Here is a 20024-nt window from a genome sequence, read left to right on the forward strand (position 1 = left end):
AGTTATTTCTTTTTCAAATGATTGTTTTATTGAATGCAATTCCATTACTGCTAAACCTGCAGCAACATATAGTTTTCTTAAATTTACTCCAATACCATAATTAAAAGAAAGATCTTAGAAATAGTATTTGTGAGAGAGAGATTCCCGTGACATGTTCTTCTGCCGAAATACCCAATCTAGTTAAAATCCATTAAAAAACAGATTTGGTAATTGTAAGGAATACTTTGGGGTTTTAGTACATCCAGCATTGTTAAAGTGGAAACAAAAAAGTAATAGAGAGGTAAGAAAAAGTGCTTTTGGGCATTTACCGGGTTTGATATAACGGCAGTGGATATGGAGTTCTGTCTAATTTCTTAGAAGTGCCCTGAAGGGGGAAAGGAGATTCTTCTTCTGCCATTGAACAAAAAAGTGCTTTGATTGAAATCAGCACACAACCCTGGTAAGCTTTAAAAGTTTTTTTTTTTTGCTAAGTAGGTTTGGAAAAAAAGAGGTTTTTCTGGGTTGTTTTGATTTTGGTTGGGGTTTTTTTACGGCCTATTTTTGATTTATTATCAAATTATAATTAAATCAACTATTGATTTAATTTAAATCAATATTCATGTTTGTGTGTGTGCAAATAACATGAAATGTCCCATCACTTAGCAATGGTGATGAAAGGAGGAAATGCATCCCTTTATGTGCCTGAGACACAGAACAAAGGTGAATTTTAACACTAGGATGGAGGCGGGAGGGAAAAATAATCTGAGTACATCAGACTTTTTCCTGTTCAAAAAATAAAGTCACCAGTAGTCATGAAGATACCGATTGCCCATGAAGCCTGTTGGTTAGGGGGCTGTTTGTTTCACCTTCCATGAGAAAGCAGGGTTTTCCCATTCCTCCTTACACGATCCATAGTTCGCATCAGTGGAGACCACAGCCTGTGACATGCAATTTTGTCCTGTAGAAGTTCTGTGTGCATTTCACTGCAGGGTTTGAATGCTTTCCAGAGTGTGTTCTTGGTTTGACATGGGTAAACTTCTGCTGTGGTAAGTGCAGGAAAATTTAAGTACTCTAAAATGGATTTTAGAAACGAATTGTGAGGATTATCTTTGGGTGATGCAGCACCACTAAACACCTTAAGAGAGTACGTAGATAGTTTAATATGGATGAAGGAGAGACTGATGGATGTGGGGTAGAAGCAGTAAAGTTTCATAATATAAAATCTCATTGTTTATCAGCTCTAGGCAATGTTGTGTAGCTTTTCCTGTCTGTCATAGCTGGGAAGAAGTTTATCTGTCAGATCTGCAAGACTTCTCATCTATTGTTAGCTGTTATATTTTTAAGTGAAGATATTGGAAAAGCCGTTAGATTTCCTCATGAACAAGATAGTTGCAAATTGTTTCTATTGCAGTATTTGAAAATGGTATAAGAGAAACAAGAAAATCAACTTGCTCATTTTAAACTGGAGTCTGCTAGGTCTGCCACTGGGTTTTCTTGACCTTTCTTCAGTACTTTTGATACTTCCACGATTGTACACAGTAAGGGTGATTTTTTTATTTTTTTTTTTTTTTTTTAATGTGACTTCTGGGAGATTGCAAGAGGCAAAGCAGTCCCTGGGCTGAATGAGGAGAGTCCCAGTGCTACTGCACTGGGGGGGTTGTCTGGAAGAGTAGCTGTGGAGCAGGAGTGCTGCTGCCTGGGGCTGCAGAAAGCCCTGCAGAGGTATCTGCATGGTGCCTGTTCCTCTTGTGCCTGTGACCTTTGAGTCGTGTGCTGCTTCATCCACTGAGACTGAAGGTGAATCTTCAGTGTCAAACATAGATTTTAATGCAAACATCTTTTGTGACCATCTTCCCGTGATTGCTCTACTCTTTACAAAGTTTGCAATAATAGAATCATAGAATCATGTAGGGTGGAAAAGACCTTTAAGGTCAAGTCCAACCATTAACCCAGCACTGCCAAGCCCACTGCTAACCCATGTCCCTAAGCACCACATCTACACATTTTTTAAATGCGTCCAGGGATGGTGATTCCACCACCTCCCTGGGCAGCCTGTTCCAGTGCTTCAGCACCCTTTCAGTGAAGAAATTTTTCCTAATCCCCAATCTAAACCTCCGCTGGCACAACTGCTTCTCCCAGTTGCTGACTCCAGAGACAGCAATACTACATTTTGTTTAGGAAACTCTGTCCCAGAATAATACAGCAAACTCCCACTTTTCAATAATATTTATCTCAAAAGTTTTTTTCATTCCTTTTCTCATTCCTAGTGTTACCCATCGGTTCATCCTAAACAAAGAGTCATGATGTTTACAGCCTCCAAATGTTGTACTCAAAAACTGTTAGCTCGTAACTTCTGCTTTCTCTGCCTCCTTAATCACCCAACTATAGCAAAATACATGTCTATATACACATATTTGGTTCTTTTAATCTTTCCTCAGAAATCAATCCCTCTGGATCCTTCAATCATCTTTTTTGTTCTTCTTTGGACTCACACCGGGTTATCTAAACATATGAGGATTTTAAATTAATAATGAGTAGTGTGGAAGTAATAAGGCTACACAAGACTCTTTAAAACATCACTGATAACATTTTACACTTCAGAAGGAGCAAAAGGGACAAGCACTTTTTTGGATTTCCATTTTGAACGTTTTTCCAACAGAAGGTTCATGATTATTCCCATAAATCTAACAGATTTGTGACCTGCACTTTAAAGACTCTTTGCCTGCACGTACTGTATCACAAATGTCTTGATGACTAGAGTTTTAATCAGTCAAATCTGTCTTGATTTAGCAGGATTCTGTGGACAAATCTTTGTTCTCAGTTGTATAATAATTACAAGCTGTTTTACCAGTGGATAAAGAAAGGATTACTCCCCTCTTTGAAAATAGTAACTTTATAATTACATGTATTTCCTTGACTTATTGGTGAAAAAAAATCACCAGCTGAGATGCAGGATTATTGTTTAAAAGGCTCGTGGACAAATGGAGAAACTACATATTCCAGATTTTGTCTTTTGTAGATGTAGAAAACTAACTTCGGCTAGTTCTAAGCAGGATTTTTTTCCCCTTTAAAATGTAAGGTACATCGGTTAAGTTTTATGAAAACTAACTATGAGTTCTGAATGGAAGTCAAACCTCGTTTCTAATTTATGTAACTCTGTTAGATGAAAAGAGGAAAAAATAAAAAATAATTGTGAATTGGATATCCTCTTCCTATGCTGGAAACTTTACATTGTCTCTCAACAAATGAATTCTGTGCTTCTCTGTTCATAGGACAAGAAGAATTGGGAGGAATTAGAACTACTTAATATGTTGAAACACAGCTAGAAGCAAATTGGCTTTTATTCAAATGCCTGAATCCAGAATTTCCTATTATATTTTTCAGCCATGTGATTTGTGACCTTCTGTGTTCTTCAAAATCAATTTTTTTTAATATATTCAGCAATCTTTTACACACAAGTGAAGTTTTTCTCCAGCCTGTGTGTTTTGCTCACAAATATGGTTTAGTATGTACATCTATGATTTTTAGTAAACCAAATTGCCTGTCAAGAGAGAAGACTGGGGTATTGCAAAGTCACACTTAAAACTCTATTCATATCAACCTCTTCAGACATCCTGTGTTTAAACATTCAGCACAAATTTAAATGCGTCTTTCCAGTTAGGATGTAAACATGAGGCAAAGATTAGAATATTCTTTGGGAAAAGTTTAAGATAGAAAAGGGTAAATGAGGTGGACAGAATAGAAAGTGTTTGTCTCTTAGAACTAGGCAGTGAAAGAAATTTAATTTATTCTTGACTGCAGAGCCGACAGCTACGAGATGTGTAAGCCACCAAAACTTCATAGGTTCCCTAGCTAAAGATGATTAAGTTAGTCTTACCACTAGCCAAACCTTAAATGAAATGTTGACTGAAGGTTAGCTAGTGATGAACTTCAAACCTTGTCCCGTACTCTCCAGTACCTCTGTCTTTGAGAACTGGAGAGGCTATGAGTTTCCAGCTTGTGGGCTAGCAATGACATAACCTGGATCCATGCTGGGGGGGTGTGGGGTGTGTGTGCGGAATTTGGCACTTAATGTGCTCATCAGTGTAGCATATCAAACCTGAAGCAGCGCTATTGATAATGTAATGTGGTCACATCAATAATAATTTTCAGACGTCATATTGTGAAATATTTTGTTAGAGCAGAATGTTTGAGGTAGATCAGATTATTTTTTTACGTTAGTGTTCTGTTTGTGAGGATATACTTAATGTGTCTTCTCCCCTTATGTCTTATTTATCTGAAAAGGTAGACATGGCGTTGCAGAATCTTACATACTCTCCAGCCATGAGCACTGGACAGTGGCAACAGGGCAAGTGACTAATTGAACATTACCAAAATCCTTTTGGAGTATGATTGAGGGTGTTTTATTTGTTTGTTTTCATTCAACCTATGCAGTCCTCTTGACTAATTTGTAACGATGCATGCTAATATAATCTCACAGTTTATAGAAATGTGCTTAGATAGAATATTTATCACTAGGATTTTTAGGTAATGAGTTGAATAGATTCACTTTGCTAGTGGTAGCAGAGATTTCAAGGCAACAGAAGTGTAAATGTGAGAGATTGCATGTACACAGACAGAGGTGGTTTCAGAACCCAGGTTCCAGAAGGTGGATATTTATATTAAAAAGTCTGAAGGTATATGCTGATAAAATTACATCTTTTCTGTTTTTCCATGAAGTGTCATTGACAGTAATACGCATCAAAAAGGAAAAAAACTTCTTTTTGTCATTAGAAAGCCATTCCCTTAATAGAGTTCAGTTTAAAAATACCCAAACAAACAAACAAAGAAAACCCCAGCGACAATGACAGCCCCGTGTCCTTCAGTCCTGTGTATTTTCACCGTGTCTCAGCTGGCTCTAGGTGAAGGGCAGGTTATTGTGATAGCCTGTGTGTGGGATTCTGTTTACAGTTCTCTGACACCATCCAGTGGCAGGAGGTTAATGTTAGAATAGTGGAATTATTTATTTGTTTATTTTAATATCTACTGCAATAAGATGTTACCTGTTGTAGATTCTTAAATATTTCCAGTGTTTTCGGAGCATTTAATTTTAAAACTCTTACCCTTGCTTTCATCAGGATCTCACTGTAATTTCTGTATTTTCCACAATAGGATAAAAATCTATAATTAAAAAAAAAAAGAAAATTATAACAAGGGAAATGCTTGCTGAAAAATATGTTTAGTTGTATGGGCTGCCTATAAAACAATATTTTATTTTAAAAAGTGTAACCTTATTCTTTTGACTGCAGTGAGATATTTTTCATGTTTCATATTTTTATTTGCCTGCATAATCTCATCCCTCCTTTCTTAGTGAACTGTGTTTTCTATTGATTTTGTAATGCATGTTAGACAAGTGGTGTGTAGAGCAATCAATGCAGCGCAGAACAGATCCAATGTATTGTTCCCACTCTGACCTGTTAGTAAATTAATATTGGCCACTTAGTGAAGAGCAAAAGTTAGTTTTAAATATGTGGTTATCACAAACAGCACAATATTTTTCCGTGTGGGAAAATTTCCAGGGAAATTTTTCTCTTTCCATTTTTTTAATTTTCACCACATTTTGTCTTGTAGAATCCTGTTTGAGAGATCAGTACAATCTTGACTGTTTTAAATGTTTATCACACTTGTATCTAAATAATAGATAAAACCTTCGAGACTTGATGGGAATCGCTGTAGAAATGTGAGGAACTTAACAGAGACAAGTACCTTTGTAACGCCTTCTGACTTCCCTGCACAGTTCTGTACAGGCAATTAGCAGCTTCCACATTACGTTATATGGGATGGTTTAAAACAAACAAAGAAAATTGTGCTCTTTTCTGCCCATAATATTCTTTTTTCCTGTAGGAAAAGTCCTGTACAGTTTTAGATGTTACTATGCAACCAAATCACCCTTCTGTCAGAGATTTCAAATGTCTTTGACCTTCCTACACGAGTCCCACAGTGTGTCCTCTGCATATTGATGGGAAGCATGACCTCTTCTGCCAGTGCTTTTAAACAGCTAGCAGATGGGGTCCCACATTCCTCTTCCAGACACCTGCCTCTCCTATCACAGAGTGCTGGGGCCTGCTGCGACAGCGATGTCTTTGGTCTTTTTTCAGTGCCAGGAGTGGGATTCCCAACTTGAGTGCACTGATGAAACAGACTTTTGAATTTCTCTACTTCTGCTGTACAGTTTCAGACATTTTATATAAAGTCAGCCAAAAACCCAAAATCACCCTTTTAAATGAGCATTCTGGAAGTGTCACAGTAAAGAGCGTGCTCCTTGCTTGGTTAATAATTAAGGGTATAATTAGTGTATAGCTCCAAATATAATTAAAATTCATTTTGCTGAGTCTACGAATTACAAAGTAATTAAGCATTTTGGCATAGCAAATGAACAAGGAACTCGATCTGGAGGAGAGGGGGTAGAGTTGATCCCAAAAAAGATCAGCTCAGGATCTTGTGCTTGTGACTAGTGCATGGTCCCGAAGTGTGGAGTCCACTTCCTCGGTAGGATACCTGTCCCCAGGCTCTTCTCTGCTACAAAGCATATCAGCGATCAAAACTGTCACTTGGCTTTGGTGGAGAAAGCTCTGGAGAATTCACATTTTCTGTTTGTCTTTGTTTTCTGAAAAGAATGAGCTGGAGTAAATGGGAAGGTGATTCACTTGTCTTCTATATGAGTGTGAACAGCAGGGAAAATGTACTTTCCTGAAATATCTTCTTTAATTTTGGATTTTTTTTCTTTTACTGTGCATGTAGTCTATTGACTGAATTTGAGCTTTTTACATACGAAGTGGAGCACTTGTACTGTATAGCTGTAGAGCCTCCTTTGGTGTGGGAGAATTTAGTGCAGCAGCAGAGGAGGGAACGGTGTTGTGCTGAATGCTTCACAGATCACTGTGCTCCCCCTTTTTAGCAGAAATGCAAAATAAGCGTGTTCAAGAGCAGCTCAAAACCAGTAGGATTTTCAGGATTACCCAAATCTTTGTCTTTCATAGCCCATTTTGCAGCTTTCAGTTAACATGGGTAAATTGCAGTTATTGTTGATACACTGACTGCTGATTAGCTGTAGCTGATTGTTGCTAATAAATGATTTAAAGCTTCTGAGTGTCTTGAAGGCCTGATACATGGTCCGCTATCCGCTGCTCTTGTTGGATGTCCCCGCGGACTCTGGTGGATGTTGAATTAACCCTCTAATCTTCACAAAGCCCCTGTTGTGGATGCAGGTGCTATTATCAGATTGCATTGTCAGTCAAAATTGTTGTTGTGATTGAGTTCCTTCTTCTCAGCTGTCTAAACTACTATTGAATCTGTGTTAAACTGAAATGATGTGTAGTTTGAAGCATAACTACTTTTATAGGGATTTAATAGGAGATGCTCATTTATTCATTAATATTAATTACTAATTATAGTCAGTGATTTTTTTTAGGAACAAATGTTCATGAAGCCCAGCGTATTCTGAATGAAAGTGGACTCCCCATCACGTCTGCAAATAACCTTGAGGATGCAGCAAAGAAGGCAGTGGCTAGTGTGGCAAAAAAATAATGTGAACATTATTCTCATGGAAAGCACATGTGTTTCACAAGATGTTGTTCCTTTTTTTTATTTCGGAGAGGATTAGTAGAGTTTTTCTCAGCAATCATCAGTGTTGGTCGACTTAATTTGCCATACGTGACAAACTCAGGTCACAGGCTTGCAAATTAGGCTTCAGAAATTTTGCAGTTACTTTCTTGAAAAGTTTGTATGTTTTCATCTAATTTTGGTAATTTTGTTACTCAGAATTGTAATAAGTAATATTTCTCTTCATAAAGCTCTTTTTCTGCTTTTCTTCTAGAATTGTAACTGATAAGCTCATGATAAGATACAACAATTAATAATTGAGTTATTTCAGCAGGACTGTTCTTTAATCAAACACACGTAGTTCACCTATTTCACAGTAGTTTGGTTCTTTTTTTATATATCGTAAAGACTCAGCAAACTAATAATGAGTTTATATTTTTTATGGACTTCTACACAAATGTAAAAAATTGTGCTTACAATATCTATTTTTATTCAAACGAATAATTTTTGTTTTCTTTTTTAGAAATCACACATTTTGCCTTAAGATTATTTTTTTTTTTTTAGGTGCCAAAGTATACCTCACAATAGGAAAGGGATTGAATAGTTGGTAGTGAAAGGACCTTCCATTCTTACACTGTGCCTGTAAGCTGGTGAAATGTGATTCTTTTTATTTTCTGGGTTTGGAAATGAGGTGCAGTATTTCTAGGTGTAACAGTGCCGTAGAGAGAGCTCGAGGAGGATGTGTCTAAGAAAATGGCTGCTAACTTTTTAAAATAACCTCTTTCATATGTATGTCACTGCTGTGAGGTTTAAAAATAAAATGTGAACCTGAAGCAGTTTTCTGTAAGGAGCATGGAGTATTCTTCAATTGATTTAACTTCCAAAAAACATTTCTGATTTATTGGGAATAGAACACAAATGAACTTTTCCATTTTTAAAGTATTTGATTTCTCAGGCATCAGTAAAAACATGTACAAGAAAGAAAAAGTAAGTTTCAGTACTCAAATATTGAACAAGATTTATTTTGATTATATATTCTTTTGTAACAGTCAAAATTCAAGCTGTTATTTACACAGGTCATTCGTTCAGGGAACAGAAGACAATACCAAATGGCTTGTGTAACTAAAGAACTCGGTACAAATCTCGCTCAGCCCAGGAATTGCATGCTGAAAATCATCAATAAATTTGAACAGTGAACAAATGAGTGGATATTATGACCTGATCTTGTAAATGGGCAGAGAGGTAAAAATTTGTCTAATAAATTCTTAATTGTGATTTTTTTGAGCGGCTCTAATCAATACCGTGTTCTACTTAGAAAAATGTAAATAAATTTTTCTTGACATTTCCATTAAAACTGTTACATTCGAAATAAATTATCTGCACTAATCTCTGCCTCTTGACACAAATAGTATGGATAGGTTGCTATCATCAGTTACTGTAGGTTTTTTCTTCTCCATTCCTTTCTCTGCATATTGCTCAAGGAAAAAATGTATGACCATTAGAACAACAATAAATATGCCGCTAGGTATGTACTTATTGACTGAATGAAGGAGAAGGGTGCCGTTAGCAGTTCCTGTGAAGGTGCATAGAAGCACGCTGCTTTGGAGGAAGAAGTGTTTACCTTATCACAATAAATAAAGTAAGTCACACTCTATAATACTGGAAATAGAAGAATTCTGTGGAAGAACTCTTTATGCAATGTTGTCGCACACTGTCTATCTAACTTCTGGTCTCAAAATCATTCGTCGTGTGTACATGATTATTCTGCAAAGATTAATGCTCTGTACACAGTTTCATCAAATAAACGTAAAAATAAACCCATTTAATGACTATCCTTTCTGTAAAACAGAAGATTGTTTAATTTGTCTATTGTATTCTGTGTTCTTCCGTTCAGCATTTTGTTACAGGTGGGTGAAATCAAATGCATAGAAATTTAGTTTCAATTGGGAAATGTTGGTATGCTCTTAGATATGTGCTTTTTATCTGAAAAAGTAGATCTTTTTATCTTTATATATATCTTTTCTTTTATGTAGACTAATGACAGTACATACACGTTTTATTCCTCTTAAGCCATATACAGAATAGGACAGTATAATTTTTAATTTTCAGCTGTCATATGGAAAATTTCATAAGCTCTGGGTTTCTGTTTTTGGACGTTTGGTGTTTCACTTGCACTGAGGCAGTGTTCGCTGTCTGTAACCAGAGGCGCTCTGCTGGTGCTCTGCTTGCTTGGTGTGGCGTTGCAGACTGGTTTGTTTTTATTTGCATGGGTCATTTCTCTGTGTATGGAAACATGTAAGGTTGGGTTTGGTCTCCCTTGGAAAGGCGTTTTAGTTCCATTTCCTGTGATTTTTAGCTGTTATAAATTGCAAGTAAATGCAGTGCCTAGAAGGGATGCTTTTGTCTTTGCCCAATCATGCAGAGACGCAACCTGGCAAGAGTGCGGTTTGCTGTCCTCAGCAGCTGGCTGCCTGGTGGCTGCCCCTGCTCAGCAGGGCTGGATGCAAGCTCCGCTCCAGCCGGCCTTTTATAGCTTAAACCCAGCGGGCACGTACATGAGAGCTGCCCCTCCCACGGGAAGCGAACAGCGGTGTAAGCAGTGGGTAAGTTCCAGCAAATCCTCTTGGTGAAAGTTTTAAATAGGATTTAGTTAGCCTTTAAATCTTGGAATTTCAGCCTGTATTAATAAAGCTCTGTAGGACTGGGCGCTTAGAAGGCAAAACAGGAGGAAGCTGTTACTGCTGGCATTGTGTTACATCTTTAACAAGATAAATTCTCATAGTGAAAGTATAACAGCTGGGAGTTCTGGAGTAATGTCCTTAACATGCATTTACTATCCTATTTGTCAGGCCTGCTCTTCCCTATGTCCGGAAAAGCAGCTGATGTCATGCACAACTGCTGTGATCAGAACAGCATGTCAGTGCAAATCAGTCACCAGATGAGGTCCTGAGCAGGGCCATCCCTTTGCAGCAGAGCCCGCTGCCACAGTTGCGAGCTGTGCTGTGCCGCTTGCTTTGCCCTCCAAGGTGAGCCTTGCCTGGTGAACTTGGGGTTTTTCAAACCTGGGAACCTCCAGTAACTCTGATTATGGTGTGTCAGGTTGACCCGGATGGTTCCTTTGTGCTGAGAGCTGAGCACAGTACGAGCTGAGCGTACTGAGTGGCCAGAAACACGGGTGTGAGCACCCTCACAGGGCTGGAAGAGCCAGGAAGCCTGTGCACAAGGCCAGGTGCTGGAAGAACCAGGTCCTGTAATAAAATGTGCCAACTTAGTTACAGAAATCCCAAAACCTCCTAGGCTTAGTGCTTTATTACATGACATGTAAAATGCTAGTATTAGATGCTGCTGTAAGCCTATGAACTGACTCTTGAGATTTCATGCCTTGTTTTTCTTATTGCTGCCTTTCAGAAAATTGGGAGTTTGTTTTGAAGTCAAGGTCAGCTCTGGCAAGGGGCAAAGGGAGGAAAACAGGTCACTGCACATTTTCATTTGTCATCTGATTCTCTCCCCTTCCCCTACTAAATTTCCTGGATTTTCCCCTACTTTTCTACCCACATAGCTCACTCCTTGTGTTTTCTTACTACTTGCAGTGTTGTCCTCAAAGCTGTCCAAGAGTTCTCTCCCTATCTGCCTGTTCCTGTCCTGGGAGGCTGAGAACTCGAACCTGTGCCTTCTACTCATTTCTATACGACAGGAATAAACACAGGAGCAGAAATGGGCTGAGGAGCAGTTTGTCTTGCCTGTTCGGGAGTGCCGGGTTCTGAAACGTGTGTATTTCAGAAAAGTTGTAGACAGATATGTTCATAAGAAATAAGAAGAGTTAAAAGTATGGGAAAGTTTGACAGACGTGTAAAAGGGCTGCTTCAAAGAGAGAAGAAATATTTTTATTCGAAGAGAAATAGTCTTTCTTGAGTCCAGTGTGGACATAACAAGCAGTGAGGAGCTATGACTATGGTAAGGAGCATTTGGGTCAGACTTGTTGCCATGAGGTAAGCCGAGGAACAGGCTATGAAATCATCAGTGGGTGTTTTTTAAGAGGTAGATGAACACCTGATAACTTAAGAAGAGTTGATTTTTGCCTCAGGACAGAGGGATGGATGAGGTGACCTTCCAGCCTGATCTGATAGGATTTAATGCTTATTGGTAAAGGTTTGTTTCCTTCTTTTCTTCATAACTTGTAGGTGAAGGAAAGGAAAAGGAGGACAGATCTGGTGGATTCTTGAAAGAAACTGTTTTTAATTTAGTCACCAAGAATGATCTGCAGCTGCCAGGGAAATGAAAAGCAGATTATGCAAACTCAAGACTTTCCCTAACAATGGGAGCAGTGTTATTGCAATGCATAAAAGGCTGAGCAGAGAATTAGGGGTATCTATCAACTTTAATATGTTTAATTTAAAAAGGAACAGGTTGAACCAACACATTTTTTTTTCTACTTAATGAGGCCCATTCATAAGTAGAATAACAGGATTTGCCTGTCACCCAGAGGAAATCATGGTATGTGTATTTGTACTTTGGTGCAAAACTTGTGTTGATCGCGGTGATTTAAAACTTTTTCCAGCCCAGCTGCAGTCAGTTTGATGTTGGGATCCTTTCATCTGGAGACAGATGCACACTTGGTAGAATCCTGAACACGTCTGTGTCTTTGTTCAGCCTCACAAAGTACCAACCAAAGATTAAAATAAAAGTGTATGTGGATTATTGCATGTTATTCCTAAGAGATTACTGTGAGGTAAGATTTTACTTATCCAAGACCTGGTAGCCCTGTCCTGCAGGTGCCAGATGGATCTTTAGTGCATATGTGAATTTAACCCTTAGCATTTTTTTGTGCTCACATTTGTGGGTGCTGAGTGGTGTAGGTGCAGTAATTGCTATTACATTGCATAGCATATGATGCTCCCCATGCCTTGGGGCCATCCCTTTTCTACAGGACTTGGAGCACTGAGGAGGGAAAAGGTTTTCTGTGTATGTTGGGCCACAGTGCCAGACTGGAGACAGGACTCTGTTCTGGCATGTGGATAGACACCGGCTGCTTCTAGAGAGCTACCCTTCCCATGTTCTGTTTCCCTAAATATGAAATGGCCTTGATGGGCAGGCAGAGGGGGGTGGCGGGTGAATCCTCGCTGGGCCTAAGGGAAAGCTCTGCTCTTGTCTTCTGTATCTCACTCTGCTTGCAACAAAGAAACTCCATAATCAGAGTTGTGATGGTTTCCCACATCTACCCTCCTTGTGTCTTGGAGTGTTCCCACATCATCAAGGAGGAGAAAGCAAGAGCAATGCCATGAAGAAAATATTCCCTGAGGACAATATTCCCTTCTCGCATCATCTTGGGACAGGAGGTACCTCATTCTGGACCTTCTTGTGCTTGCAAAGGTGGGGGAATAGCCTGGCCCTCAATTCCCAGTTAAATGCAGGGTCATTTGTGATTAAATTTAACAGGGATAGCCAAGCCTAGAAAGAAGGAAGCAACTGACAGAAATAGGTTACTCCATGAATTCAGTGCTGTTGGGATGTGCAGCAGGGTGGGATTTGGAAACTAGGTCCTTTGTACTTACCAGAGCAACTCCTCTGAATGTGTGCATGCATACAAGCAGGCCATCATCAAAGAGGTGACAGTGACAAAGTGTTGGTAAGTGAACCTGGGAAAGGAGGGCTTGGGGAGATCAAGTGTAAGAGGTCTTTGCATTTCTCTAGATACAGAGATGAGAAAATGAGAAATTTGATCTTTCTATTATAATCGACATAAAGAATTACAGGGCAGCAAAAGGCCACACAGCTAAACAAAGCTGTTCCCTTTAAGTTTATTTCAAATGTCTCCCTGCTTCAGCACTGTGTCCTTCAAGACTTTCTCTCTGTAATTGTATGTGGCTGCCTCTTTACAGCTAGGTGCCGATTGCTGCTCTCCAGCTGCTCCAAAACAGAAATAAAAAATAACAGGCAAGAAAGGGCATTGCAGCAAGTACTTAGGAGAGACATTCCTCCTTTGTTTCACAGATGGGTCAGCAGAGGGGTTTAGAAAATACCATTTTGTTCAGGAGCGCTGCTTTGTTTGCCTCGGTGACCAAACACCGGCCAATACTCAGCAGCTCAGTCCCCCATAACAACTCTTCTTCCTTTGAAAGTCCTGCAAGGCAGCACAGTTCAGGAAATGAATGGTGTTTGGTGCCCTGCCTTACTGGGCTTCTTGGTTAGCAAAACTGACCTTATGCCCCAGCAATGTGGGACCAGAGGCTTCTCACAAAAGGTATTTCCAGCAGTGTAGTGTTAATCTCCTACAGCTCTAATATCCCGGTCTGTAGGGGAGCCAGTCTTGCAAAAACAGACAACCTGCAGCCTTGGAGGGATTCATGCTGCGTTTCAATAGGTGATGAGCAGCACTACCATTAAACATCAAAGGGTTCATCCTCCATCTGCCACCAAGCAATGGGTGAGATGGGGTTTGCATAGCAAAGGCAGACCAACATGGGTCCTGTCCTTATGCACCTCTGTGTCATGTACAGACAAGCTCAAACTTTATTGTGAAGGTGTAAATCCTTTATCTTTAGAGGATTTAAGGCCTGATATCTTCTACTCTTGTGTAGGTCATTAGCATGTGCTTGACTCACCTCTGAAAAGGATGCCAGGGAAGTCATTTGGAGTTGGCATCTCTGTGCGGGGAAGTCCTGGCTATGTCTGGGCAGGCTGAGTTGTGAACCTGTCCTCTCTTTTTCCTTACAGTGAAGCTGATGGGGTGCTTTTCTCTCTGCCCCCTTCATTTTTTTCCATTTTCTGAGGCAAACGTGAAAAGTAGGGCTTTTTAGGAATTCTGGCTGCAACATTTCTAGGAGCATTCCTCACTAATATCAACAGAAATTACTAAGACTGGCCCAAAGGAACCAGCATTAATAGGAATTCAGACAAATTCTCAATATTCTTCTTGGACCTTCTTAACCTGTCCATTCACTGAAGTTCAGTTTTATTGGTTAACACTGATCAGCTTAAATCCGGATTTCCTGAGGTGCTGGAAAGCCTTAGTGCCAGCGACTTTTTCTACTGCTTTCCCAAGTGCTTTTCCCCATATTGTACAGCTGCAGGAATATGATGTGAAGTTGTTAATCCCCTTTGAGTTGTGCTCTGAACAAGCTCATGCAAAACACAGGGGGAAATTAATCAATACAGTATTTTACATTTAGTTTTCCATAACTTGTCTTGCAGTCCTGGTGAAATGTTTGACATAACACACCTCCACAGCTCGTCTGCTGAACATCTGCTCATCAGTCCTTACATTTTCAGAGAATACTCAGAGCAGAAAGTAAATATTCTCGGACATGCAAGAGAATAAATCTTTTTTTCCATTATTTCCATGGTGGGAGCAGGATACTATTGTTCTCATGCCGATGGCCAGAATGCCAAGTGCTTCCTTATCAAGACAGAATTTTTGAGGACAATGGCAGACTGGTGTCAATGTCAGTTCACCACGTGTACTACTCAACCTTAGAGCTTCAATCCTATTGATTTCCTTAACATTATCCATCTATTGATTTTTCCACTATCTGTGGGATTATACTCACTGTAGAGCTGCTCACAAACCTTAAGAATTCTTGCTGTCATGCTCCATCTGCTGAAGCCAGCCTGTTCTTGCATGACAGCTGCATTGGCTTTTCTAGCTGGGAAATTCCCATCTCTATCCTCATGAGGCTGCCCTTAGAAAGCAGCTTGCTTTCAAAAGACACAGAGGGGTCTGCCAGAGCTGTGCCTCCTTCTAACAACTGATTTCCAGGTTTCATCATTAAGCTTGAGCTTTTTCACATGACAGCTCAAGTTCTTCCCCAGTCATTTCCAGATCTTGAAAGATCTGAAAATGCAGCAACAGCAGCAGAAGCAAAGCCCATTTGCAGCCTGTACAGCAGGGCTTTTATGTATGGTCCCTTTTGTTCTGCTGTCTGTTGCTGGTGTAACAGAACCACCCACACGCTGTGTTCGAGTCTCTTGTAAGATGGGCATTAAAAGCAGGTGATTCAGAAAGTGCCTGTGTCACTCCCAGACTTCAGGACATAAACGTGTAGTATCTCTACAAACATCCCAGGCCCCCCCCACCCCTTTACTCAGTATATGTGGTTTACAATGAAACATTAATTTAGCAACTCAAGAGTAGATGCCACGTTAATGGTTTGCAATAACTCCCTTTTCTCTCCTAATGCCGTGACTGTTCTAACAGTGGGGAGAGGTGGCCGAGACCCACTATGTCTGCAAGTGCCTCCTGTTTCAGCGTACTGGATCTGGCTGAGATGGAGTACATTTTCCCCGTAACAGCCCCCAAGGTGCTGTGCTTTGTATTGGTGGCTAGAAAGGTTGGTAACACACCTGCGTTTTGGCTAGTGCTGAGCAGTGCTCGCACAGCATCGAGGCTGTCTCTCGAACATTCCCCCTCACCAGTAGGCTGGAGGTGGGCAAGATATTGGGAGGGAACTCTGCCAGGACAGCTGACCCAAACTGGCCAAAGGGATATTCCATACCATGTGATGTCTGCTTAGCAATAACAGCTAAGAGAAAGGAGGAGAAAGCGGAGGGCAGTTGTTATTTACAATGTTTGTCTTCCAGAGCAGCCACTATGCGTACTGAAGCTCTGCTTCCCTGGAAGTGTCCAGACATCACCTGATGATGGGAAGTAGAGAATAAAATCTTTTGTTTTCCTTTGCTTGCACTTTATTAAACTGCCTTTTTCTTGGCCCACAAGGATTTTATAATCTTGTTTTCTCTCACCTTGTCCTGTTGAAGGGGTGAGTGACAGAGCTGCTTGATAGGCTACCCGGTACCCAGCCAAGGTCAACCCACCACGCAGTAAAGGTGAGCTGCCTCTAAACTGGTAATGTGCTCACCCACTCTTTTTGCCTGATATTTTTACAGGGTGGGTGATGGGGGCTGCGGAAAGATGCCTTTTGAATATGTCATCTGATTGTGTATCTCAAAATGAATCACTGGGGAATATTTCTGCTGCAGAAAACCAGTGTTAAAATTGTTTTGCATTATTGAATGGACATAAAGAGGCCTTCCAGCTGTGGAGGTCAGACAGTGGAGTTTCCTCTGAATGCACTGTTAATACACCAAAGACATTCCGGGTACATTAGATAAGTCCTGATATGTTGATCAGAGGTAGCAATGGTGTTGTTAATGGGAGTGCTTGAAGGATTTTGTCACCACGCAGTCAGGTGTAACGCAATTTGATGTATTTGCTGATTGGAAACATTTGTTTAAAGCTTTTACCAGAAATTTTAATTCTTGGTAAAATGAAAATTTTGATGTGTGAAAATCTGGCCAATGTTTAGATCTGTTCATGCCTGAACTGTCAGAACTTATTTTTGGAGCCAAAATATCCCTGGAGGGTTCCTGCTTTTCCTTGTAGTATACATAAATGCAATATTCCAATGAAAACTTCAATGGGTAGGGTTTTTCCACAGGCTTCGGCCCTTCAATTTTCAAACAATTCTGTCTTTCCACAGAAAGAACAAAAGAAACCAAATTGGTAAAAACAGAACAACTTTCTAATAAAATTCTACTCAACAAGGCTCTACAGAGGGTTCTGAACAGGCTTCATCAATGGGGTGAGGCCAACTGTACAAAGTTTGACAAGGAGCCACGTGGGTCCTGCACGGGGTCACAGCAACCCCAGGCAGCGCTGCAGGCGGGGAGGAGCGGCTGGGAAGGTGCCCGGAGGAAAAGGGCCTGGGGGAGCTGGTGGGCGGCCGGCTGACCGTGAGCCGGCAGTGTGCCCGGGTGGCCAAGGCGGCCAGCGGCACCTGGCTGGTGTCCGAAGCAGCGTGGCCAGCAGGAGAGGGCAGCGCCCGTCCCCCTGCGCTGGGTGCTGGTGCAGCCAGACCTCAAATGCTATGTTTGATTTTGGGCCCCTCACTTCAAAAGGGACGTAGAGGTGCTGGAGCGTGTCCAGAAACAGGCAACAGATCTGGGGAAGGGGTGAGAGTAGCCAGGGGAACGGGGGCGTTCAGCCTGGAGAAAAGGAAGTTCAGGGGGGACCCGATAGGTCTCTACAGCTGCCTGAAAGGAGAGTGTAGCAAGGTGGGGTTGGGCTCTTCTCCCAGAGGGGAGCAAGACGAGAAGAGGAAATGGCCTCAAGTTGTGCCAGGGGAGGGACAGACTGGATATCACGAAAAATTTCTTCACTGAAAGGGCGATCAATCATTGAACAGGCTGCCCAGGGAGGTGGTGCAATCACCATCCCTGGAGGTGTTGAAAAGACATGTAGATGTGGCACTTAGGGACATGGTTTAGTGGTAGGCTTGGCAGCTCTGGATTAATGGTTGGACTTGATCTTAAAGGTCTTTTCCAACCTAAATGATTGTATGATTAATTAGGCACAGTAAATACATCCATAACTCTGTAAGTGTAACTTCTCAGGCCTAAACTCTGAGTGGGATTGGGGGGTGAAGGCTGCCCTCACAGCCGGAGCAGCCCTGGTGTTTCTGGTCTGCTGGCCGTGGACTGTTTGCAGTGGGAGCAGCTGCTGCGGCCCCTTGGCTCCCATCCCTTCCCTGCCTCTCCAGACTGGCTGGATGCCAGCAATTAGAAACTAATTGAGAAGCTTTAAAAATGCATCTCTTCCCCATTCCTTCTGCTCTGTTTAATCCCCTAACAATCCCCAGCAGAATTCTTCACAAGGGATTTTGCACCACTTTACTGTTTGCTCAGTGTTTGTAGTTAAAGCAGGTGTCTCAGCAGAGCTGGGTATTTGGGGACCCAGGAGGGACTCACTTTTCCTGCTGTTTTCTCTGCTGCTCTGTCTTCCTGGGCACTCCCTGTTTTTGCAAAAATTGGGATGTTATCTGTTTGCCCAAGCTTGTCCAGGTCCCACAGCTGGTGTGCTTACTGAAACCAGCCTGATGCCTGCAGTGATTATGGTGGTGTGGAGATCAGGACGCGGATATGTGAGATCAGGTAACCCTGGCAGGTATTTCTGTGCTTTTTGCTTGTATCAGTTTAAATATAAAATCTGTCACTATTGATAGCCTGAGAATTTCCCAGAAGCTAGAAGAAAGTGGCTTCATCTCCTCCTCACTGGCTTCTGGCCACTTCTGGATGCATGACAAATAGATTATTGCATCCTTCGCCTGGCAGCAAGGAGTCCCGATCAGTGACCAAAGGCCCATTGTACCCAGCACTGTCCCAACAAGTAACGCTGAAGTCAGGCAGTGTCTTGGAGAGCCAGCCATACTCTTCTGATTTGTAAGTCTCCCCTTGCCTTGTAAGCCATTCCTTCTCCCCATTATTCTGCAGTGATAGTTGTTTATTTCCCACGTACAGCAGGGAGCAAAGACGGTTATCCACCCCCTTCTTATAGCTTCTCCCCTGGTTCTGCACCTCCTTTCTGCTCACTCTCTCTCCTGGCATCCTCCTGCTGTTTGTTTTGTAGTCATCAGGTATTTCAGAATACCAACAGAGGGTCAGGAGTGTGTTAGACCCTTGTTTTCATTCTTGGAGTATGCGGACTCCATGGAGTGTGGATCAGACCCCATGTTAGCACCGTCACAACTTTTGTTGGTTTAGTGAGTTTTGCCCAAGGAAGGACTTTGAGCATAAGCACCCTAAATGCCTGTTAAGTAGAAAAGAAGAAGCTGCTTTGCCATTTAGACCAAGCTGCTTACTAGCAGGGGCAAGATGTTTGGAGTATGTCTTGAACAAACGTTGCAACCCTCATCCTTCCTCCTCCTGCCTAGGGTGGCTGCACAGAAGTGTCTGAGCTTATGATGCTCTAGGTGAACCTGCTTTAGCAGGGGGTTGGACTAGATGATCTCCAGAGGTCCCTTCCAATCCCGACCACCCTGTTATTCTCTCTTTTACCAGAGGAGGTAAATTACTTGTTTCCATGGGTTAGTGCTCACCCCTGATAAAGCTCATTAAGAGATTTATGAAAGTAACGTATTAAGATCATGGTCTGTCAAATGTCAATAAGCAGAATAAAGAGTTCAGCACTGCAGTTATAGAGATCCAGCAATTAAAGCATTTGATGAAAGTATTTTATTGGAATATACATTACCATTTGGTCCAATTATTCTGCCATTAAACATTAAGAATAATTAAACCAAATGGTGCCCAATAGAAGGAATGCATCTGCTCTGATGAATTCCTGCCAAAAGGCACTAGGAATCTTAGTACAAGCATTTTGTCAACCAAGATAACAGTATTTTTCTCTCCAGCTGATAAAGCAGGGCTTTTGAATTTTATTTATGACATATAAATTGGCTAATTTGTTACCGATATCAAACAGCCCATAAGAATCAGGCAGTGTAATAGCTAACAAAATACTGACAGCTTCATCACTTGCTGACTGCATGGAGTACAATATATGCTCAATTAATAGTGTAGTTATCACAGAAACTGTGAGCAGGAACTAATTATACAGAAGCCAATCAAAAACAGCCCAAAGCAAGGCAGGATGCATTTCAAGAAACTTGAGTGTGTCTGGGTTTTTTTCT

At 41.1% G+C, this 20024-nt stretch overlaps 1 protein-coding gene across 1 annotated transcript in view; it reads left to right on the forward strand.

Moving 5' to 3' along the window:
• The window catches only part of SUCLG2 (succinate-CoA ligase GDP-forming subunit beta), a 131741-nt gene extending 122360 nt beyond the window's left edge, over nucleotides 1-9381 (forward strand). The window contains exon 11 of the mRNA XM_040589831.1: nucleotides 7430-9381. Within this exon, the coding sequence (XP_040445765.1) occupies nucleotides 7430-7545 (116 nt within the window). The 3' untranslated portion in view covers nucleotides 7546-9381. The remainder of the gene's footprint in view (nucleotides 1-7429) is intronic.
• Nucleotides 9382-20024: the final 10643 nt, after the last annotated feature.

Source organism: Falco naumanni, chromosome 4 (assembly GCF_017639655.2).
Source record: "Falco naumanni isolate bFalNau1 chromosome 4, bFalNau1.pat, whole genome shotgun sequence".
NCBI lineage: Eukaryota > Metazoa > Chordata > Aves > Falconiformes > Falconidae > Falco > Falco naumanni.